Source organism: Cottoperca gobio, chromosome 17 (genome assembly GCF_900634415.1).
Source record: "Cottoperca gobio chromosome 17, fCotGob3.1, whole genome shotgun sequence".
Lineage (NCBI taxonomy): Eukaryota > Metazoa > Chordata > Actinopteri > Perciformes > Bovichtidae > Cottoperca > Cottoperca gobio.
The window spans coordinates 18,491,019-18,515,035 of record NC_041371.1 but is presented as its reverse complement, the minus strand read 5'-3'; the positions used below and the strand labels follow the sequence as shown (position 1 = coordinate 18,515,035).

The 24,017-nt window shown below is 38.7% G+C and overlaps 5 protein-coding genes across 5 annotated transcripts in view; 2 read left to right on the top strand and 3 right to left on the bottom strand.

Annotated features, from left to right (window-relative positions):
• acin1a (apoptotic chromatin condensation inducer 1a) overlaps positions 1-3,453 on the bottom strand; it is a 31,226-nt gene extending 27,773 nt beyond the window's left edge. Inside the window, exons 1-14 of the mRNA XM_029453391.1 lie at positions 3,407-3,453; positions 3,233-3,301; positions 3,020-3,112; positions 2,797-2,883; positions 2,569-2,667; positions 1,823-1,888; positions 1,630-1,719; positions 1,440-1,526; positions 1,275-1,364; positions 1,059-1,145; positions 510-590; positions 368-430; positions 226-288; positions 67-135 (exon numbers count right to left, since the gene is read on the bottom strand). Coding sequence (XP_029309251.1) covers positions 67-135; positions 226-288; positions 368-430; positions 510-590; positions 1,059-1,145; positions 1,275-1,364; positions 1,440-1,526; positions 1,630-1,719; positions 1,823-1,888; positions 2,569-2,667; positions 2,797-2,883; positions 3,020-3,112; positions 3,233-3,275 — 1,018 coding nt within the window. The 5' untranslated portion in view covers positions 3,276-3,301; positions 3,407-3,453. The remainder of the gene's footprint in view (positions 1-66; positions 136-225; positions 289-367; positions 431-509; positions 591-1,058; positions 1,146-1,274; positions 1,365-1,439; positions 1,527-1,629; positions 1,720-1,822; positions 1,889-2,568; positions 2,668-2,796; positions 2,884-3,019; positions 3,113-3,232; positions 3,302-3,406) is intronic.
• A 4,142-nt stretch (positions 3,454-7,595) lies between these two features.
• dhrs1 (dehydrogenase/reductase (SDR family) member 1) lies at positions 7,596-10,969 on the top strand. Its single transcript, XM_029453694.1, has 9 exons — positions 7,596-7,771; positions 8,475-8,623; positions 8,905-9,048; positions 9,331-9,410; positions 9,628-9,760; positions 9,854-9,988; positions 10,068-10,137; positions 10,317-10,397; positions 10,497-10,969. The coding sequence occupies exons 2-9, from the start codon at positions 8,480-8,482 to the stop codon at positions 10,631-10,633; spliced, it is 924 nt and encodes a 307-aa protein (XP_029309554.1). The 5' UTR covers positions 7,596-7,771; positions 8,475-8,479; the 3' UTR covers positions 10,634-10,969.
• A 1,307-nt stretch (positions 10,970-12,276) lies between these two features.
• homeza (homeobox and leucine zipper encoding a) lies at positions 12,277-17,410 on the top strand. Its single transcript, XM_029454004.1, is given in 4 exon segments — positions 12,277-12,491; positions 13,533-13,622; positions 14,026-14,970; positions 14,972-17,410. Coding segments are annotated over 2 exon segments (1,983 nt in total). The 5' UTR covers positions 12,277-12,491; positions 13,533-13,622; positions 14,026-14,052; the 3' UTR covers positions 16,037-17,410.
• An 873-nt stretch (positions 17,411-18,283) lies between these two features.
• Positions 18,284-21,825, bottom strand: LOC115022962 (RING finger protein 212B-like). Its single transcript, XM_029454084.1, has 13 exons — positions 21,717-21,825; positions 21,034-21,157; positions 20,545-20,597; positions 20,359-20,433; positions 19,992-20,098; positions 19,799-19,901; positions 19,677-19,705; positions 19,533-19,573; positions 19,402-19,426; positions 19,225-19,291; positions 18,720-18,777; positions 18,551-18,581; positions 18,284-18,441 (listed from the first exon to the last, which is right to left on the bottom strand). The coding sequence occupies exons 2-13, from the start codon at positions 21,131-21,133 to the stop codon at positions 18,366-18,368; spliced, it is 765 nt and encodes a 254-aa protein (XP_029309944.1). The 5' UTR covers positions 21,134-21,157; positions 21,717-21,825; the 3' UTR covers positions 18,284-18,365.
• Positions 21,826-22,310: 485 nt separating this feature from the next.
• The window catches only part of LOC115022736 (uncharacterized), a 2,443-nt gene continuing 736 nt past the window's right edge, over positions 22,311-24,017 (bottom strand). The window contains exons 4-10 of the mRNA XM_029453816.1: positions 23,597-23,685; positions 23,335-23,515; positions 23,141-23,246; positions 22,958-23,043; positions 22,654-22,745; positions 22,504-22,579; positions 22,311-22,425 (exon numbers count right to left, since the gene is read on the bottom strand). Of these exons, the coding sequence (XP_029309676.1) occupies positions 22,515-22,579; positions 22,654-22,745; positions 22,958-23,043; positions 23,141-23,246; positions 23,335-23,515; positions 23,597-23,685 (619 nt within the window). The 3' untranslated portion in view covers positions 22,311-22,425; positions 22,504-22,514. The remainder of the gene's footprint in view (positions 22,426-22,503; positions 22,580-22,653; positions 22,746-22,957; positions 23,044-23,140; positions 23,247-23,334; positions 23,516-23,596; positions 23,686-24,017) is intronic.

Genomic DNA, 24,017 nt, shown 5'->3' with positions numbered 1-24,017 from the left:
TATACTCCTGGAGAGAGTCTTCCTCTATAATGTGAACACGCAGTGCTGCATCGAGACGTTACTCACCGAGTGCCGCGTCAGAGTCTGCGGTCCTGTTCAGTTTTGCAATCTTCTGTTCAAATTCAGTCTTTACGTCTGATAGAAACACAAACATAAACCATATCAGGACTGAAACTACAACGTTACTCTGCAGAGCCTTTAGCTGAAGTCATATTCACAACTTACTCTCATATTGTTCCTCCAAACTAGAGCATTCGTTAGTCTTTCTCTGCAGTTTTCTCTGCAGCTCTGTTGAACAGAAAGATGAAGTCAGGTCATCAAGACGCTCAACTGACATTGCTTTCGGAACAGTTTTAAATGGACTCACCCGTTATTTCATCCTGAGCTTTGGCAAATTCACTTTCTTTGTCTTGAAGCAGCAGCTGAAGAGCTGATTTAAAACAGTGAAATGTTAGAGTCACCAAATATTGACGGGACTTTAAGTGTAGATGTAATAAGGACGGACTCACTGGTGGCTTGACTTGTTGATGTTGTCTCCTCATTAACATCCAGCTCTCTCACTTCTTTCATGATGTTGATGATTTGTATAACTGGTCAAAGTCAAAGAAAAGACTTCAATGTTTAGACTTTACTTTACTTTTGAAGGTGAAATATGTCAGCTGCAGGGTTCCTACAGCTTAAAGCAAATTAGATTTGAAATAATGTGAATTTTTCAAAGGCAAAGGCATTTGGTAAATTATAAAGAAAAATAAAGAAATTATTTTGATTTTAAAATGTCAGAAAGAAACGCTTTAGAAAATCCTACTTCACATGTCTGAGCATTTGTTACTACTTTTGAAACATTGATTCAAGACATTTTAATACCAATCAAGGACTTATTTATAGCTTAATGAATTCAATGCCTTTTAAGACTCTTTTAAGAATCTGAAAGGAACCCTGCCTCTGTATACGGGTGCTTTATTGTTTCTTCCTTGTGGAGATAACACAACATTTACAATAGAAAGATGCACTTTAAGGTTAAAATCCTCGGCCTGCCTCTTTTTCATACTCATACTTACTCAGTTGTGCCTGGGTATACTCTACTTCCAGGTGTTTCTCTAGGTTTATCTGACGTTTCTTCTCCTCTTCCAAGTAAACTCTTAGCTCTACAATGTAAAAACAACAACAACAACTATTGATGCCTTCCTGACTGACGCATTAGACGAGTAAAAGTGTGAATTTTGACTTCATAAATGTAAGTAAATCAAGTGTCATAGAGCTGTAGCGTCTTTCACCTTTAAGTCGGGAATCAGTTGTATTTTTGCCGTTTATCATTAACTGGTTTAAACGCTCCACATTGGCCTGCAGTATTAAGATTTCGCTGGCTGTAAAAGAGATAAAGGATGTCAAATGAATGCTGTAGTAAACACAACTATAGCGATGTTGATTTGCACACTCACTAAGTGTTCTGTTCCACTCCTCACGATTCAGCTGTAAAATCTTTATTTTAAGGAGCTGGACGTTTTTCTTCCACTGCTCCTTGTTATCTGAGAAATAAACAAAAGGAAAGTTTAAGTAAAACATGCGACATTCAAGATAAGACGAGTTCTACGACACTATTAGATATCAAGACACAAAGTGGGGACTCACAGGCAGCATTAATTCTGGATTCCTCAATGTGGACATTGATGAGCATCTGTATTACCGTGATCTTACTGGACATAGAAATCAGCTCCAGCACTGGAGGCCCAACAGAGAATGTGTGTCAGGCAGAAGTACATGCAGAACCTTTAACATGATAATTATGAAGAAAATATTGACAGATGTGGAGAAATGTACGGACTAGTTAATTCATTGTCTCCTTTGACTCGCAGCTCACTGATCTTCACGTCCAACTGTCCTTGTAGAGCTGATGAAGTGAAAGTGAGAAATCATAAACACAAAGTCCTAAACAGAAAGTGACATGATGTAAAAGTGACATTAATATTACACATTAAGGAGACCTTTCAAAGATCCCATGTTATTACATTATATTATGTATCACTCCTTCATATGGGTATTATTTATAAGGTATTTAATATATTTTCTACTTATTAGTATTATTTTGTCTCTTTTTTCCTCACCTAAATGCATCTTATTTGTTTTGTTTTATTTATAATATGTGAAAAAATAAAAAACATCTCCCTCCATTCTGTTCACATATGAACTGTGAAGATAACCCTTACAAATCTCTTATAAGGCGGACCCTGTAGGACCCCATGATTACTTACTGTTAACTATAAACTACTACATGTAGCTAACTCGTTTGCTAATATGCTAAGCAATTGTTAGTAGCACAAATAGAGAAGAGTCATTAAGTCAGAAAACTAAGACAGTAATGTGTGGTACAGCAATATTTAGCTAAAGTTTGCTAACATTAGCTAATATTAGCCACATAAGCTACTAGTAATAGGCTACCAGACCCCTCAGTGCATTAAAGTGAGCAATGATGCTCTTTATTTATGTAAAAGATGGACTGCCTGAATTACAGGGAGGAAATGTTGACACCTTAACAATACAAGTATTTCAGTCAAGTGGGCATCAATTTACCAATAAGTGTCTTGTTGGTCTGAAAAGAAGTTTCTCCACTTCTTGAATCTACCTGTTGCAAATCCCAGATCTGATTTTGCAGTGAGATGATCTGTAAAACTGAACACACACACAAGAGAAAGTTTGCCATTTACCATTTACAAAACAAAATGTATCAGCATCTTGTTCCCTCACCACCGCTCACAGCTGTTCTCCAAATGTCTAGTAAATGAAATTAAAAGCTCTTACTCAGCGCTGAGTTTGCATGGCTCCTTTCAATCTGCTGCGTCTTTACGTTCAGTTGATTGATCTTCTCCTGATGCTCTCTCCGCAGCACTGCGAGACACAAGTTACCATGTGAAATTTCATGTGAAATGTGGATTTTATTGTATGACAGTAAAAGACGAATATGGTGCTACACTGTAAATACTTTGCCAGTAGATGTAGAGCAAAGAAATAAAACAACACTCACACCTGATTTCAATAGTTTCAGTAGCATTAGTCGCACGTTTGAGCTTCTTCTGCAATGTATTCACCTCCCTGGTGAGTGCAATGATATTCAGGACTAGAAGAAAAACATTTATATTCGATTAAACAGAAACTCATTGGTTTATGAAAAGACATTTAAGTAAATTGTGCTGCAAAACTACCAACAAAATGTGAGAGGTTTAACTCCAGAACTTACTCCGAAATGTATCACTATCAAATGTCTCCAGAAGCTGTTTCATTGTGTTGAGTAACTGGGTTTGATAAGCTGTGCGGGAATTAAAAACAGTTTTACATTGGCTCATGTCGTTCCTTGTGTATCATCTGAACATGTGCTGTATATGTTGAGTATGATTTACGATCAAAAGCTTACAGCCAGAGCTGCATGTAGAATCATGCTGTTTCAGGAGTCTGACTTCCCTCCTCAACCCAAAGACTTCGTTATCTATCAGAAAGAGTGCAGGTTATATCAGAGCAACAGTACCTAACTAGCGATGTTCCTCAGGTTCTAAAAGGACGAACACTCACCCAGCTGCCTGTTGCGGAGAGTTGTCTGCTGAAGCTGAATGTTAAGCTGTGCCAGATGTTCTTTCACATCTGACAAGGCATGTTAGAAATTCAGGAAGATAACAGAGGGAGATTGTCACAGTATGTTTATATAGCGTAATGGATGGATTACTGAACGGGCCTAGCAGGCACAGGGGCCCAAAGTGTCAACTGCAAAGAGTCACAAAGAGACTCACGACTATGAAAAGGGGAAAACTACCACAAAGAGACACAAAACAACCACAAACACACACAAAACAACCACAAACACATGACTACAAAGAGATTCAAAATGACTACAAAGAGACACAAAATGACTACAAAGAGACACAAAATGACTACAAAGAGACTCAAAATGACTACAAAGAGACACAAAATGACTACAAAGAGACACAAAATGACTACAAAGAGACACAAAATGACTACAAAGAGACTCAAAATGACTACAAAGAGACACACAAAACAACTCTAAAGAGACACAATATGACTACAGAAAAACACGAAACAAGTACAAAGACACACAATAGGACTACAGAAAAACACGAAACAAGTACAAAGACACACAATAGGACTACAAAGAGATGCAAAACAGGTGCAAAGAGTCACAGAGACTCACAACGACATGAAAAGGGGCAAACAAGCACAAAGAGACACAAAATAACAAAGATAGGCTAAACAGTTATACAGTCTGTGTGTCTTGCTCCTGTGTAGGAGAGGTGATGGAGACTTTTGCATCTTGTCTGATCATCTGCTCCTGTACAGTACAGTGGTACAGTATGTCCTCTACATCAGCCTGATTGTTGTGTGATTTTGGAATAGGGGAGGCTTTACTTGACCTATAAAGACCCACTCACCAGTACAAGTCTTGATAGTGATTGACTGTGGAACAAAACATATTGGATTGGATGAAATAAATATTTTTTTAAAGCATCATTGAATATTTTTATATGATAAATGTTTTTGTTACATACCGTTACATTTATATTCTTGGGATCAATTCCTTCTGGTAGGGTTATCTGAAGACAACACAGTAGCAGATGGAGCATTATAAGGACTGCTACACAAATGTGTTTTTTTCTCACTTGAAAAGTCACTGTGTTGGGGACTCACTGGTATATTTGAAAGGATGCGTTGCCAGTTTGGATTTCCTGCACCTGTGAAATGATCCACATCCTGAGGGACTGAGAAAACAAGAACAATTCCACATTAACAATAAACTGAATGTAACGGTCAAAGATATTACATTTTATTTCAACTGAGCACTTTCAAAACGGATGAATTACTGTTCCTAAAAATGACTTTACGTTTACAATCTATTTGTAATTTTGTCATCCTGATTGTCTGTCATTTTATTATTTTGGTCTGTTCTGTACTTCATTCCATGTCTGAGCACCCTGGGAGAGGGAGCCCTGTTCAGCAGCTCTTCCTGAGGTGACTTCCATCTTTTGGGGGAGTGAGTTTTACCTTCTCTAAAGGTCTAAAGACAGAGTGTGTTGTACGCTGCACAGAAAGCCCCTTCAAGCTAATGTGTGATATTGGGCTGTATAAATAAAATACTTGACTTACCATGTATGTTGTCAGAAGCTTGAAAGACACAGGAGAGAAGGAAGGGAATCCAAAGGAAGCGAGAACCCCCAGTCATTGTGCCGTTTGCCTTAAAACATTCTTCTTCTATCAAATACTATTTATAAGCAACTTAATGATCAATGTCCAAGGGGGTGGTGACTTCCCAAAAATGAGCAGAGCAAACCATGAAATAGTTTTGCAATAGTTTATTTATCTTCAGCAAATATTTTTGAAACCCCGATCAGGAAATCCAGATCAAACGATAGCAGGCAGGAGGCTGACGAATTCTTCACTTTGTAGATCATTTTTACAACATGTAGAAAAGAATGCTTCATGTGTGCCATGATGAGTCTTTCTATCTACAACGTGTCCATGTCAACAGAAACAGTGGTGATGCTGATCTGTCCATTATGGGTAACAAATTACCAATTTAAGAGTCATCATCGTCAAAAACATCAAGTTTTAATAGCTTCACATGGCAAAAAAAGCTCTAAAAACACAGAATAAATATCACATTCTGGAGATACATGCTTTGTTACTTTGAAAAGTGTTCACATGCTGTTAGTTTTGGAATAATTTCAAATGCTACAATCTGCTGTTTGCAAGAAAGGGACACAGGTTTTAAAACTGAACTTTCAAATGTAAAAAGGTTGAGCGTCAGTATTTGCTTTGTTTGACCTAAATGCTTCCCGTTTACAGTACGTCCCATGTATTGCTTCCTATAAGTGAATGTGTTGATAATGATTAACTAAATGAATAATATTGAAGTACCAGAAATCTCAGAGACGAATATTTCAAAAATATCAGCAGATAAAACCAGAACGATCTGCAGTTATATACCACTTTGTGAGAAAGTGTGTGTATTTTTAGAATGGTCCAAATGTAATGCTTTTTACCATAGAATCAGGATTTTAACAAGGATCCTGGAAACTGAGGACAAACAAGCTGATTAATTCCTGATTATATTGTTAATATTATTAGAGCTAAGGGCTGTCAACTAACACGATTTTGTCAACTAAATGATTAGTTGATTTAATCGACAGATCTATAAAACTCAAAGCACCATTTTAAACTTTACCAGAGATCAAATCAAATCAAATTTATTTATACAGCCCAATATCACAAATGTGTCTCAGTGAGCTTTACAGACTGTACAGCATACGACACCCTCTGTCCTTAGACCCTTGCACCGCACGAAGACAAACTTCCTAAAAAGGAATTTAAACACAAGTCAAATGGAGAGTGCCCCATTTGGTGCGATGCAAGGGTGGGACTGGCAGGAGGGGGGCAGAGCTTTCTTTCAGAGGCCCTCTTAACAAATCACTATATTTAACTGGTGATACGAAAACAATAGGGAACAGTATACAAAATATGTCTACAATAGCCTACAGTTCTGTCACACTTGAAAGGCTTTTTAAAATCATTTAGTAGAAAGAAACCTTTTCCAACCAGTAGCCCCACTTTTATGTGAAATCTTGATGCCAAACCAAGACAATAATCCTCACACTGATGTGCCAACAGATAGATTGGGAATAATAACATGGGAACAATTAGAGACACAATATAGGACAGGAAGCACATGCAATATTACAATGCTTTAGATCAGTGGTCCCCAACCACCGGGCCGCACAGAAAGATTGAATAAAAAAATATTTTATTTTTGAAAGAGGTTTTATTTTGAAAAATTACGGGATACATCTGTCTGTGCGTCTGTGTCTCTTGACTCTTGTCAAGACGCTCGTCTCAGTCAAGTGATACTTTACTTCAAAAAAATTAAGCCCACAAGCAACAATGAGTGGAAAACAAACGTCTTTAAAGAGCTTTTTTGGAAAAGGGAAAAGAAGGCCGGTCCGTGAAGATATTTTCTTACATGAAACCGGTCCGTGCTCAAAAAAGCACGTTCCTGAATTATTATTTATCGGATTCGTATCAGCTCTGTAAAGTCAACAGTGAAACTACTGCATGTGTTTGGTCAGTGAAGTATTAACAGTGCAGAATTTCGGTTCAGCCGCAAATAAATTATTTACCATTACTATTAGGCCACTGTTTGTGCTTTAAACAAATAGGCCCTCAAATACACACAAGATGTAGTTTTCAATACTATAGCGCCATCGTGTGTGAAATGCTGTAAATTAAACCAAAGAGCAACTCCGACACTCACCAGTGAGATAGTTCACTGAGTTTTGGCCTATCGTCATGTAAACTATTATAAACTTTACCAAAACCGCTCATAACTGTGTTGAAATCGGTTAGAATCGATTACAATCGACTTAACAGGCAACCAGCACGATAACGTTGGGTGAAACACCAAATAGTTGATGGCGCCCAAAAACGTGCTTACGTTACGGATTTCATGCGAAGCGAAGGAGGAAGTGAACGCAAGTGAATCATCAGTCACCTACTAAACTCTCTGCGTAGTCTTGCATCTTCTCGCGATATTACACTGGGTACGCAGCCTTGATAGCTAACTGGCACATAACGTTGCTCACACTGTTGCAGCCTGAGGCACTATTAGTAGGATATAATAGCAGCACTAAGCAGCCATGATATTTGTATCAATACGTTTCCTGGTTCCTTACGAATAACTTTTATTGAGACTCCAAACCAAATCCAGCTGTGGAATAAGGTAGGCCTGCTGATGTAATTTATGCAATTGAGCGAACTATGTAGATTTAAAAATGTACAGCCTGTGTGAAGTAATAGCAGTCTCACCACTGATAAGCATTCATTACAATGTAATCAAATCGTCGTTTCTCCTTAAAAAAAAAAGTTTTTTTAGGGCTTTGACTGAATCTATCACGGTATGAAATGTTTTGTGTTATACTATCTTAACGCGAAGAATTTCGTCATAACAATAGCAAAATTGTTATTCAAATAAAACCGTTATGTTAAAAATAAGTTAATATATCATAAGAGCGAGAAAATGTGAACTTTTTTTCAGGTGATATGTGAAACTGAAGAGTTAATTAGTTTGTATTACAGCTACGGAATTTTATAGTGTGCTTGTACTTTTACAATTATGTGAGTTAGGCAAAGTTGACATTCATAATGATTAAACTTATCGCAATATCGGTGTCACCTGTCGACTGCACTCGTAATGCTGAGTAATAGTGACTGGACCCAATAGAGCTGTAAAATAGTTCCTCCAGATATCAAGTGAACTATGGACAGGGTGGCTCACTTTAATTTATGCACACACATTTATTATTTCCCAGTTGACCTCTGATCATATTTAACTGGCAGACCACTATTAACCGTGTGTAGTTTTAGTGTAGATGGTGTACTTGAGCTCACTGCTTATTTGTTTGTGGTGTTATTTCCTCCCCCAGCGAAAATGTCCTTGTCTGGCTGGGTGTGTTTAGTAACCGGTGCCTCCAGAGGCATTGGCCGAGGCATAGCCCTGCAGCTGTCTGAGGCAGGAGCCACGGTCTACATCACAGGGCGCCAGGAGCAGACTTTGAAACAAACTGCTGCAGAGGTGACAATTTGAGCTTGATTCTTATTCTTATAAGGGCTATAGCACACAGCTAGGCAGAGAGGGAAAAGTGATGTCCATTATCCTATCTCTTGATGACGATGGTGCCTATCAAGTTGTTTTGGCTCACCAAAATGCCTTTTTCCTCCCTGCAGTCCATGTCTGGTGGATTACTTAGGAAACCGTTTTCTGCTTTGTAGTATCGTAGTAGTAGTAGTAGTAGTAGTGTTTCAGTCAGGATTTGTCTCCATCTTTAACAGTGGATGTGTTTGATGTCAACACAGGTTAAGGAGAGGGGTGGAAACTGTGTGCCAGTTATCTGTGATTCTACGAAAGACCAAGAAATTGAAGACCTGTTTGAACGGATCAAATGTGAGCAGAATGGCAGGCTGGATATCCTGGTTAACAATGCCTACGCTGGAGTACAGGTAGATATTCTGCACTGACATTAAGCACTACTTGATGTATCGCATACTTGAACTAGAGACAGACAGAAACACCTGGCAAAGATTCAAAACCACTTATATGGTAGTTCCTGCTAAAGTACATGACCTACATTTTCCACGATGACACACTCACAAAGTGAAAACAATAACAACTGTCACGGTTGGAAATTACTTATGAAACACTTAACGACTTTAAAGGGCCTCAACCATAAACTGCCCACTGTGTGATCCTTTTACCTGAACTCTAAACATGTGTTATTCCAGGCTATCTTTGGGAATATGGGGACCAAGTTCTGGGATATTGATCCGTCCATTTGGGATTCCATCAACAACACAGGTCTCAGGTAGGATTTTGTGCTCACCGTAGTCATGTCAATGAGTCATATCCTCATGTCTAGTGACAGTTTTCCCGTCAGCAGCCATTACTCATTTAGTTTTTGTCTCTTGTTAGTTTTGAGAGCTGAATGGAAAATTTGGGGGAGAAATTAAACAAGAAACCGTGTGATTAAAAAAAAAAAAAAAAAACGATTTGACTGATTTTCTTTTTCATTTATCTGGCAGGGGTCACTACTTCTTCTCAGTTCATGCATCTCGGTTGATGGTGGCTCAAGGTCGGGGTTTGATAGTCACCATTTCATCTATGGGGGGGCTGCGATACATCTTCAATGTGCCATATGGAGTTGGTAAAGCTGCTGTGAGTTCTCATTAAGTCCTAGAGTTATGTCAACACAAGTACATGTGCTGTCAGTGTAATAAAATCCTGTTTTGTTTTGGTGTTTGTTTCCAGTGTGACAGGCTGGCAGCAGACATGGCTGTTGAGCTGAGAAGTAGAGGAGTGGCTTCTGTCAGTCTGTGGCCAGGAGCGGTACAAACAGAGTTGGTGTCTCAGTTCGTATTGGAGGATGAAAGTGCAAATTCCAAGGTAAACGATTCTCTTTTTAGCAAATCCAGATTGGCTTCTTTGGGTTTTTTGCTAAATCTGTGTATTGTCTTTTGTGCAGTTAAAAGATACATTTGTCAATGGAGAAACTACAGAGTTGAGTGGGATGTGCATTGTCAACCTGGCAAAAGGTAGGATTATATGAGATTGTATATTATGAGGTGAGGAATGTATAAGATCTGCACATGCTGTTCATTGTAACATGCTTTTAGAAACTCATGTTATGTATGAGAAGCATATACTGGTTCAACAGATTTGGTTAGAGTTTCGTTCTTTTGTAATCGTCTTCTCTTCTCTTTCTGCCTGACAGATAAAAATCTGATGTGTCTGTCTGGGAAAGTACTCCTGACTTGTGACCTGGCAAGGCGCTATGGGTTTCAAGATGTTGATGGTAAGTTTTTATCAGCTGGCTAAGTTTTTTTTTAGATTTGAACTCACTGTTCTGTACAGTCCCATGATTCTAATAATTTGTTCATCTGTTTATTTCCAGGACGGAGTGTAACTGATTACACTTCCCTAAAATTCCTTCTGACTCAAGTCCCATATCTCTCCTGGCTGTCAGCTGTTGTGCCTTCATTCCTACACCTGCCACGTTTTGTGCTCACCCTGGCTAGTAACCGGTTCTAAACATTTCTTACATCCGTACTGAAGTGGCAGTATTCAATACTGTGTTTCAACTACATAACACTACAAATTCTAGCTAAACTTATAGTTGCTATTTCAGTGGTTTCAGTTCAGATCCATTGGCTAATGGCTAACAAGAAGCCAAACACTGACTGACAACAATGTTTTTTGAAGGGGTATTATTGAAATCGCTATGTAGATAATTACATGTAATCCTACTTGAGTATGTAATGAAGGCCTTTCTATGAAGTTTTAGGTACATATGAAGGATGCTCAAGCATATTAACACTAACACTAATGTCAGCTTTGGGTGAAAAAATAATTAAAATGTAAAATTATTATCATTGCATGTTACGTATTTTCTTAAAGATGGCATACTTTATAGACATATAAATGCTTGTGTATTTTTTCACTTATTTTAGCATTTGATTGTTATATAAAAAAAAAAAAATATATATATATATATATATATATATATATATATATATATATATATATATATATATATATATATATACACACACACACACACACACACACACACACACACACACACACACACACACACACACACACACACACACACACACACACACACACACACACAGAGAGAGAGAGCACTACTGCTACGTATTAGACCAGTTAAATAAAGAAAAGTTAACTCGCTGCTGTTTTCACTTCTCATTCCTTCGGCAGAATAACAAAATGAAAGCATTTTCAAACTGTTAAAAAGATGTCTTGCATAAAAAGGATTGAATCCCTTGCAGAAAGATGAATATCTACATCTTGTCTATATTATTCTACCATTTAGCATTACTATGAAATCTAATTGCTACCTCTGACTCTGCTGCCTTGTTTTGTGAATCAGCATAGTGTGCTCAAGGACACACAGTATCACTGGAACACTGTTGATTGTGTGCTATGTCTCGTTCCAAAAATCCAACAGGCTGTTAACAATTTCTAGCTTTAAATTTGGTTTATCAGCTGTTGTGATAAAGACTAAATGTCTCTTCGTCTTCATTTTAGTGATACATTGGGAATTAATACAAGCCCCAGGGCAATTTAAAATGCTTTTAATTACTTGGATTTTACTGTATTTTATTTATTTACTTAAATGTTTTATTTTATTTTCTGTAAATTGTATTCCTTAACATGAAGGTTTAAAAGATGTTTCAAAGTTGCCAGCAAAACATTGTATCATTGGGAAATACTGTCTTCTTTATTTAGTTTATTTTCTTGGCTGGAAAAAAATGTGTTACTGAGTCTAAAAGTAGTAGAATATGTTTTTATAAAATACCACAATGTGTATATAATATAACATCTCCCATGTTGCTAAAATGCCCACATTTCCAGAATATATAGTGTCCTGAGTGGTGCCTACGGACCTCCAGGGGTCTTGAGGGATTCCTATAAGTACATTAAAAATGATTTAAATTATGTTGTGTACTAAGTAAGGAAAGTAGGAGCTGAATGAATGCAATGTTTGAATTTAACAAGATGTTGATACTCGTTTAAAAATGAGATGAGATGTTTGAGGCCTGATTTGGGGAGGGGGAGGGGGAGGCGGTGGGGGTGGGTGTTTGACGTGAAAATGTTTAGCCTACTGCCACGGATTTATTATACGGGCGCCTCCTCCCTCCAATCCATGGCCTGCTCTCCCAGACTGGCACACCCACCCCGCCGTCACTGTGGGAGAGTCAGTTGGGCCTTCTGGGCTTCCTGGTCCTCAGCTCCGCCTCGCCTCGATCTGGCCGGACAGCGAAAACACTTCTCAGTTAAAGAACAAAAGCAACAACGGATGGACCGAGAAGGACGAAGTAACGGCGACTGAAATCCAGACCTGAATCTCACGGATTGAGAGGTTTGTGTCCTATACGGCAGGATTCAGCCGACGACCTAACTCCTACGAAAAGGCGACAAACTTGGTCGCTTCGCATCTTTGTATCCCGAGCGTAATCTATCGAGGTGCTTGATAAATAAGACAAGGGTCAAACCGACAGACGGACGGCATTGTTTCCCTGGTCTTCCTCTAAACTTCGGCCATAAAAAGCGGAGTGGCAGAGGGGAAACTCTGAGTTTCTTTTGTTGTCTATACGCTCAAACGGACCTCGGGGATAACGGGTTATTTTGGCATTTTCGGTAAGTTTATTTTTATGTTTCACTGAAGCGTGTCTGACGGCGAAGTGCGCCTGTGCAGTGTGAAGCGTTTTAGTTAGTACGCCATAAAGGGGGAGACACTGGGCTGCTATTGTGATTGCCACCGAGAGCAACTTTTATAGCTTTTTGTTACACTACAACAAAGATCCTACGTATAATCTCTTACAGCACATTGAAGTTATACGTGAAACACCGGGGAGGCCACCACATGATCTCACCCCCGTGGGTTTCAATGTGTCACGCAATGACTAACACAGTGGTTTCATAATAGTTTGCTTATGTTTTTGTACACTTGAACATTTATTGCGTGGCTCAAGCGACCTTAATCGTCGGCCATGGCGTAATCTAACTAAATGCGTAATATTTCCTCTGTTGTTCCAAATACAGAAGAACTCTTAAGTAAATGGTAGGACACGTAGTTACTTGTAAGGCACTGTCCAATAAGTAGTTATAAACACCCTATTAATATAATAAGGTAATGACTGCAATGGGAGAAATATGTAATGGTGTCTGAATCACAATTCTTTTTTTATTTAGCCTTCTAACCACCAACATGATATGTCCATGCTTGGTGTGTTGGTTTAACACCTGTTGCTCAAAAACAAAATTACATTTATAATTATTTAGTATTTCAAACCATTTCTTAATGAACAAATTAAGTTTGTGTTTTATCCTGTTTAAGTACTAAGAGTGCCTAGACTTGGTCTTGAGTGTTACTAATGCAACTCGTTTGCTCCTTCCACAGGTTTCTCTTGTGGTATCTGCCTTTTGTGACACTACACTCGTATTTCGGGACCGAGAACTTGGGAGTGGAACAAAGCCTGGCTGGGAAGGGGTGAGAAAGTAGACTGTGATGGATCTCTCGTAGATCCCCGTTCCCCACGCACCCACCCACCCTTTGCGACCAATCCCCCCACTCACACAAAACAAAAGTCAGGCACCACACTTTGGGGGAGGGGAGCCCAGTCTCGACAGAGTATACGACAAGTTTCGCTGGGAGTTCAGAATAAGGAGTGCGAAGTAGGGGGGAGGGGGGAACCAGCTGTCAGATAATTGACTTTGAGAATGAATGAGAACTGAAAGTTGTGAAAACATCATAGTCTATACTCTTGGCTGCACTCCTCAGAAGAAATGTTCCTTCTCTCCACAGTTATCTTATCTGTGAAAACAGTTTGGCAGTTGAGACGAGTGAAAAACATCAACAACTAAATCAGTGTTTTTCTTTTCTTTTTTTATAGGTGAAAGACCCTATTTTCATATCCCAGATGGCAACCTACAGTGAACATAATGGCAAAAATGGACTGCTTATAGGCATGAAGGGGCCCTTTGGAGGAAAAGTAACAAATACAGAATGTGAAGTAAAACTTGAAGCTAAGCGCTCCTCCAAGGATTTGCGCCACTCTGCCAGCTCAGCAGAAAGCAATGAGAGTGGTGTGGCTAGTTTCACCACAAACAACAACTCTGTTGTGTGCCTGCCTCTAGTGTCAGAGGGTCTGAAGTTGGTATGGACACAGTCGGATCAAACCCGTGAACTTGACTCAATCCCAGAGCTGGTCCAAGCCTTTAACTTATTTCCATACCCATCATCTTGTGAGGTTACCACCCTGGCCCGGGTATGTGCCTTACCTCTGGACAAAGTAAAGGTGTGGTTTATGGTGCAGAGAATTAAATATGGCATCAGCTGGTCCTCAGAAGAGATCGAGGAGACGCGTCAAAAGCTGGCAGTGCCTGAGCTATGTGAAGATTCTACTGAAACAAACGAGGAAGCCAAAATTAAGAACAAGAGCAGAAGTTGTGAGGAATTGGTAATTGAGGATAAGAGCATCAATGAAGTAGAGGATGCTCTCTCTAGCCCCCAGAAGAACAAACCAAAGTGTGAGTCACCAGATTCCTATAAACCAGCCAAACCCAATGTCCCGTGTTTCAGCTCCACCCTCCCACCTCCTCAGGATTCCTACTTCTACCGCCCACCAGCAGACGCACCAGCAAGTATAGCAGCTGATGTCTCCCTTGACCTTTCAGAGCCATCTTCAAGACAGCACCGTCATGGGCGCTACAAAAAGTCTAAAGTTCAACTCGCTGCCCTTCGAAAGAGCTTTTTGAGAGAGAACTGGCCTGCGGAGGCAGAGCTTAGACGTTTGCAGGAAGAAACGGGGCTGAGCCGTAACGACATTCGTAAATGGTTTCAGTGACAGCCGGTACCAGCTTAGGGTTGGTAGAGGAAGCCTTGCTGCAGCCCAGAACTACTCTCAAAACACCGGAGGTAAACCAGATCAACAAATTCAACCTCTCCCACTTATTACACAAAAGACTAGTCAACTAAACGGGGTGAAGGGCCAGGAGGCAGCGCGTGGCAATGGCGTCAAAAATGCACATTTCTTTCAGACCTTCTTGTCAAACAGCCTGGAGGCATTTGGGGAAAAGGTCCTTGATTCAGAAGGTTATGAAGTTATGGAGGAGCTTTCTGGTGATGGGGACAGTTTGAAAGATGAAGAACAAAGTGAAGAGCAACCATTACAACTGACTAAGACCTGCAAGGTTGAGCCAGATGTTCCACAGGAACCATCAGGTATATTAAAAATCTCTCCCTACTCTTCCCCCTCTGGCAGCCCACCACTGACTGCCTCGCCTAATAAACCGCTTCCAAACAGCATCAGCACATCAAAGAAGTCCGCCCACTCAGCCAAAGCCAGTCCTGCACAAACACCCTCAAAGGCTCCCTCATCTACCTCCCCTGCCCTCACTCCGGCTGGGCGACCAAGAAAGACCAAGGAGCAGCTGGATTTGTTAAAGCAGCACTTCTTACGCTGCCAGTGGCCCAAGAGTGAAGATTACACCGAACTTGTTAAGATTACAGGTTTACCCCGGGCAGATGTTATTCAGTGGTTTGGGGACACACGGTATGCTGTTAAAAACGGTCAGCTGCGCTGGGTGAAAGGGGTTCGTGACCAGTTCTTGGCAGAACTTGCAGCCCAGCAGAGTAGCAGTGGTTTAGCTAACGGAAGCGGCTCTGGGACATCTACTCGGGCTGGGGGTAGCCGCAAACGAAAATCTCAAGCAAATGCAACAACCGCAGATTCCCCTGATATCCAGCCATTGGTAACATATCACCTTTCAACAGGCAAACTAAATGAAAAAGACCTTGACACTCTATGCAAGAAATCAAAAATGAGCTACCAGCAAGTGCGAGATTGGTTTGCAAGTCAGGATTTTGAGGGACCGAGCAAAAGCCCAATTGTTCCCGAATAAGACGCTGTAACCAGACTGAAGTACATTTCTAAAAGTGCTCCTCGCATCCTTTGCGCCTACAAGCATAGTTACTACTTTGGTTAAAGTTGCTTTATTTCGGCAGGTTTGTAACATCCGGTCTTCCCAGTACACGCCCAAAGTGAGGTTTGAGTTTTTATATGTTCTGCAGTTCCTGCTTATCCTAATATATTTTGGACTTGAATTATAATTGTGCTGCCGTGTTGCTGTAAATACGACAGTAACTTGTACACTGGTTTGCTATATTTTCTTGAGCTTATTATTTTTGTTTAGATCACTACTGCAGAATTCTTAGTATGCTATTGTAGCAGTTTAATTGGTTTAAACTGGTTGTACTTTTGGTACCTAACTAAAGCAGATAAGTAACTGCTCCAGAAAAATGTCTATGTTGATAAATGTGTTGACAGTTCACTGTGTTTTAATCATTCCTTTACAGCCAATAATTCCTTGTCAAGAAAAGCACACTGGACATGTCCACTTTTAAATTGACATCTTGCACTTTGGTTTTAGAGCCTGCTGCCATATTCATTAAATCCAATTATCTCAAAATATTTGTTCCTAACGAAACCGTGTCATTTTTGATCCATTAACACTGAAAGCTATTGTCATAACTTTTGAAAACGGCATTGTGCATCTAATTCCTACTAATGTCTGCAACATATTTCTGAGACGCATTCCCAGAATCCTCTTTAGACACTGCTGTAATACTTGATTTACTGTTTGTATACTTTGTTGTTTGCATTTAACTGCACCTTTAACAGTAAGAACAACAGAACCAAGAAGGCAACAATCGCATCAATGTCGTACAGATGTCAGAATTGCCCAATTAAATTCTGATTTGCACTCGTTAATTCAGTCAGTATTTTTATATCTATTTTGTCTTAATAGCTGTAGGATGTGACTTGATGGTTTATAATCTAGATAATATAATGTATGGGGGTCTACGTACTGTATAAGTAGCAATAGGTTTGAATCCAAAGAAAAATACCTTTCTGTTAACTCATGTTATGAATTATAGCACAAACCTCATACATCCAGGTTATCAGTTCAGAAAACTCCACCCTCTAAAGTACTTCTTTGTAGACCTAAAGAGGGCTTTAAAATTGAGTCCGAGTTTAGTTAGTTCATTATAAATGTCTGGATAAAGTTTAGATGAGCATCATGTTGATAAAGCAGTGTCTAATTTTTTACTCTATTAGTAATGAAGCACGAAGACAAGTGTCATGCTGTTGGGAAATGTCCATAACGCTTAGTGTCTTCCTTTGCAGATGTCTTTCATGTATTTTCTCCCGTTTGAAAAATGTCTCATTTGCACAATTGTGTCACTGGAAACCAGTAAAGGATTTGCCTTTCTAATCATGTGTGCAAGCAATGTTTTTCGTGTGTCTGTAATGACTCGAACTGATTCTGACATCAAATTTATTTTTTCATCAATGCAAACGTTCTGTTGTGAGCAAAAAGCAGTCTGCAGAAATGGCTCTATTAATATAAATATAAAATATTTTTATATATATATATATATATATAAATATTTTTATATATATATATATAGATTTATATATTATATAATTTAATATATATTATATATAGATTTTATTATATATATATATATATATATATATCTATATATTATATATTATATATATTATATATATATATATATATATATATATATATATCAAATCTATATATAAATATATATATAAAATATATATATATAATAAAATCTATAATAATTATATATATAAATATATAAGTCTATATATAAATAATATTAGTTATAATATATATATAATATATAATATAATATTATATAATATATATACTATATAATATAATATATATAATCTATATATATATATATATATTAAATAATTAATTATACTATCTATCTCTATTATATCATGTCTATACTTTATTCTATATAATTTATATATATATATATACTTTATATATTCGTATCTATAATTTATATAATTTATATATATATATAATTTAATTTATAATATATATTATATATATATAATTATACTATATATATATAATTGAAGTGCCAGAAAAAGACTAGTTAACCAATGATCAATAAGATAATATGGCAGGTTAAGTCATCAACAGAGGAACCACATGGTAACATAAGTACAACATCAATATAAACGTAACAGTTATTAAATACCTCAACGATGTGCAAGACATTCAGTCAACTGTTACTGGGAAACAACTGAAGTGTATCCCCAACGAAGACCTAACAGTCCTGATGAACACATCTGGATAACTGACAAAAATATCCACAGCATTGTTAGGGGCCATTTGTTTAACGTCGGGGTGACTGTATTGATAATCCACTCATAAACGGGAACTGGAAGACATTAGGAGTCTGACGGGGAGTTCTGAGGAAGACACAAATGGACCGACTCACGATTATATGAGAAAATATTTCCATCACGTATTGTAGAAATGTGATGTTTGATGGCAAGTTATTTGTAAAGCATTTTGTACCTTGTAGGAGTGCTGAAGGATGTGGGCGTTCCTTTTTAAATTAGAGGTGAAAGGATTTTTGATTAAACATAGAATGCATTTGATTTCTTAGTTGATGAAGCACACTGTATGCAGTTTAATCACAGAAACTATGGTAGAGCTACAAAAGCATCTTTGCAACGACACTTACTGTGCAAGTGTTCATGAAGAGAACTATGGCTGGAAATAGGGGTAGCTGATCCAGGAGTCTGACAAAAACAGAAAGAGACCATAATTAAAAGTTTATATTTTATATTTTATTGAATGTGTTATTATCATTGAGTGTGAAAGTTCATCCTTGACCTTGGAAATTGTAGTTGACAAAAACAATCAAGGTATACTGCCTTTTTCAGGGATTTCACCCACATTTCATAGCTTCTCATGAAAAGCAGAAAAACCTTCACCCGCTGAGCAAGCCAGTGAGGTGAAACCTCCTTTAAAGCTTCAGTAATTGACCTTGAATTAAGAATTTTGCATTGTCAAACTGTTATTGTTATTGAGTCGACAAGAGTTTCTAAAAAGTTGCACAATCATCTAAGACAAGATGTTTATATCTTTTTCAGTATTCTGTGGGAAATATTTTTATTTCCAACATCGTAACATTTACAGCAGGTCTACAAAACATGACACGGAGCCAATATAACTAGGAGACTTACTGTGAGGGAGGACAGACTGGGACCTCTGTCTCTGGCCCAGCCCTGAGACTCCGATGAGCCGAAGTAACTGAAACCCAGACAACATGTTTGAGCATAAAATATTTTGCCATCGTTTTAGTGGGAAGGTGTTGCAAATACAGAATGAAATCCAGTAGAGCATGAGGATGTAGTACTAACCTCATAGTTCTTGAACGAGGGGTAACTGGTCAAATAAAACACACACACACTCCTCATCAACTTGAATTAAAAAATTTGACCAACAAAAAAACAACTAACATTAACAATTCAACTTAAATGACAGGGCGTACCTGGGGAGGTGACAGCCACAGGGAGTGACATCCTTTGATTACTATATATGAGACAAAAAGTTATCACTCAATCCTTTCAAAAAACTTTAAAACTGGAACGTTTGTTGTTAAACAGGACAGTCCTGAAAAGTGAACTGGTTTTACCCATCGATTTGAAACGGTCCTGGAGAAACCTGTAGCAAACAAAAAATATGCATATGTAAATTATTACCTGAACATTTTTGGCAACATGAACATTTTCTTCATTAGACTTTGGGAACTCTTACCCGCCGCTGAGAAAGTGGCTTTTTCAAGTCAGCAGTCTCTCTTTTCAGCTCTGAAAGCTGCTTTTTCAAGTCAGCGTTTTCTCTTTTCAGCTCAGAGAGTTGCCTTATGATGACAGACGTGGGGGGAATAGCGTTTCAATCGGGGGGTTTATTTACACAGCCACAGAGGAACAACAACAGATACTAACATCACCTGTAACCCTGCTCAGTGACTTCCTTCAGATGCCTTTCCAGCTTAACAGATTTATGTTTGAAGTGTGCCGTGACTCTCTCCATCTGTGTCCGTTGAAAAAGCGCAATCTGAGGAGCATGAAGACCTCACCATCAAATAATTATTTCAGTAATAATAAAACATTATGTAAATGCACTTTGGTTTTTGAGTTATAGCTCAGTGACACTTTTAATCTAGTCTAATATCACTCTAACTGAAGCAATCGCTTGTGAAATGACTCACTGACTGGCTATTTATTGACGGGCTGCTCTGACATTTAACATCTCTCTATAGCAATTAAGGACATCAGCAAGGGAGCGTGGGCGACAGCTGCACAGTGGAGACAGACCTGTGAAATGTGCTCCAGCCGTGACTGGATGAGCTTCACAGGGTCCTTGAAAAACACCTTTTCTTGTGGCTTCATCTGAAATATATAATGTATGCAGATATAATAAGTTGGCGACATATATTAAGGTCATTCTCTGTTGGTGGCATCAGACAGTAACCTGCAGTGGAGATGTTACAACTCACTAACCTCATCTGTGATGGGCAGATAACTGCAGCTGGCCCCACATACACTGCACTGCTCTGTGGGAGAAGACATCACTGAAACTGTCTAATTTAAGCCATGATGGTCATGAATTATACTTAAACAGTGGAAGCAAATTGACTTAGCGTATATAATTGTTTTAGGGGTGTAACGATCCATTGACTTGGATCGATGTAACAATCCAATATCAGCGATACAACGTGGAAAAACATTGATTCATGAAATCATCTTTAACATCTTTTTCATTTTCTGATCATCACATTATCAAATCAAATTTTAGTTGCTTTTCGTGAGTTGATATAAATGTAATCGATTGTGTTGAATGGGTCTATAATATAGTCCCATATCCATCGAAGGCCCCTGATTTTAATCAAATTGATATCATGGCAGACTTTGTGATATCAGCAAATATTGAATTGTTTTTTAAAGATATATCGTATCACGATGAAACTTGTGATTTACAGCCCTACTTACTAGATTTGATGCATGCTTCACAGCAGATGTGGCCGCAGCTGGACACAGCAAACTTGGACCCTCTCCTTGTGAAGCACTGATTACAGTGAAACCAGTCCATCTTTAGTCTTGTGGGTTTTCTTCTCTGCAAACACAAGATAACAATACACAAATGTAATCATGTAACATTAAATATGACACTATATGAACATAAGTACGTTTTTTTCCCTGCTATGGACTTCCTGTTCAAAATGACATTATCTCCCTGAACAAAGTCATGTCTATGAAGAAATGGTTTTCCCAGTCTGGAGTGGAAGAACCTGACTGGCCTGTACAGAGCCAAACACACTGTCTCAAACACCCCGGAGGCTGAATGGGAGGAAATCACTTCAGCCAGGTTACAAACTCTTAATGAAAGTCTGCACAGACGAGCGGACACTTCTGGCAGCATATGATTGCCCATGGTTTTGAAATGACATGTTGAAAAAGGTGTCAGGTTCACATACTATTGTGTATACTAGTGCAGTGGTTCCCAAACGGTGTGCACGCATCTTCATGCTAACAGGTTGTTTTATTGGCTACCTAAGTGTTTGCAAGCTAGCTAGCCAAGTGCTCGTTTGGCGGTCTACGAAGAGAGGGGAAGAAACTCACTGAACTTTCATTACAAGATATCTGCTCGCTCAGGCTTGTTATCTTAACATTACCTGTCGCCCTGCTCAGAAGTATTTGAAGTTTTATGCCAACAGAGAAGTTACTTCAGTCGGCTCTGCAGTCCCGCCTCTGCGCAAACAGGCGGGACTTATTCTGTTCCGATTGACCGCGTGACGTATGAAGACCCTACTCCACAGCGTCAGTCAAATTAAACCAGGGCTGCTAGTCTGCTACTACATTCAGAGATAATTGTAAGAAACTGGTTTTGGCCCTGGAAAAGTTTTTAAAACGAGTCATTTAATTTAAGATATTGTGCCAGAAGTAGCCCCTATGAATGTCTTTGGGGTCCATGCAAACCATTTATTTAAAAAGATGAAATAAAAATAAAGAGGCGACCTTGATCTGTTCAAAGTTGATTCTGATTAAACTTACTTTGAATGCTTATTTTAGAGATTTTTTTATGGATCATCAACCCTCTAGGCTATTGCATGCATTACAGCAGTCGTGCAGTTTATTGTGTTAAGGTAGAGCAGGTCCCATATTTTACCTTGACACCATTAGGTGTTCACAACTTACCATTCATGAAAATACATCTTTGTTAAGACCATTACACTAAAAGCAGGATAAACACAACAAGCTTCAAGCAATTAGTTTGGAAACAGTTTTTATTGACCACATACAATCTGAAATGCAAAGAGGCTCACAAAGCCAAGAATAAAAAGCCAAATCAGATTAAAGCAGTCCATAAAAATGGAGCCATTCCTGTTGGGAGAGCAAAACAAAGTTTAATGTAGTAGTTAAGGATAAATATACAATTGCAATGTAAAATAAAACTCTTGCCTTGAGGCCATTCAGAAAGTCACATCAGTGATGGTAAGTGGTCCAAGGACACCTTTTTGTACCACTCCACGTTTCCCTGGCAAAAGAAATGAAGCCATTTTAGTACAGTACAATGAGACAAGTCTATTACAGCAGAGGTTATGCACATACCTGATGCTACACTCCTCGTCCTCCTGGACTTGCAGCTGGATTCACAGCAGTCACAAAGAGCACTATAGTCCGGGTTGTCGAGCAGCTCCCACCTGAGTTCATGAAGATTGAATGAGAAGAATCAGTAAATTAATCTCAACTGAAGTGTGGAAGTCTTGAATCCAGAAGCAAACGCGTTCAAATTATTAATCGTGAGCTGTCTGCAGTAGCAGGAGACTAAGCCAATGCTAGACAAGTCATACCTTATGTGAAGAAAAAAATATATATATGAACTTAGGTTCCGATATACTGAAGTGATATTTACCCTTGCCCTTTGACATAGTGGCAGGCTTTCTTGGTGTGGTCAACACCATTGGGATCCCAAGCCAGGAGTTCGCAGTGGATAAACACCTGTTGAGTGGCGGAGAAGTTCAGGTTGCAAGGCAGTACCACTTTGCATCTAAAAATTAAGTGAACATGCACAATTTATTTAATGAGGCCAATTTACCTCTTCTCCGAGAGCAAACGTAAAGGCTTGAAGGGACACTTGGATCTCTGATGATTTTTGCCTTGGTTCAAATTGTGAGCGAGATGTCATACTATCCACAAAACATCTGTGGGGTTAAACAACATTTATTTGCATCGATTCCAATGTCTGGACAACATTAGTTTTTGGTTTAGTTCCAGTGTAACTAAGAGTACCCCTTATTGGAGATGATCGGGTATATGATGCTGTCAGGCTGCAACTCTGGCGTGGTAGCCGCTACGCATTCCTCAAGAAGCAGCAGCAAGGGCTGATGGGTCTTCTGTGCAACGCTAGCCATGATGGGGATAAGGGTGCCCAAAGGAAAGCTAGTAGATTCAGCGGGGCCCGAGAAGTCACCTACAGCCATAAAGGAGTCATTAAGTTGCAGGAGTCATTGTGAAATCTGCCATTTCCAGTGAGCGCATGTTTCACACCCACCATTCATGAGTCCAATGTTGAAGACCAGATATTCTAGACCGTAGGTTTGAAACACTGGGTTATAAGCCATAGGGTACCAGTTGTCGGGCCTGCACAAAAGAGTACAGAAAGTGTTGCGGTTAAAACACATGCATTTGTAGAACGCAAACCAAATTTGAAGTCACTTTAAAAAGATGGCCCATTTTCAAAATTCAAATGAGATTCCTTTTATGCAGGAAACACTAAACATAATACTTGCCAAATCGAGAAAGTGCCAAGTCAGCTTTGTGACCATACAAAGTATGAACTTTCTCCATAGACTATGAAGTTTAGATAAAAAGCAGCATGGGAAAGTTCTGAGCATTAGGCTACATTTTCTGTTTGAGACTAGAAAACCTCATTTGAGCATAAAAATTCAATTTTGTTGCTACAAAAAGCAATC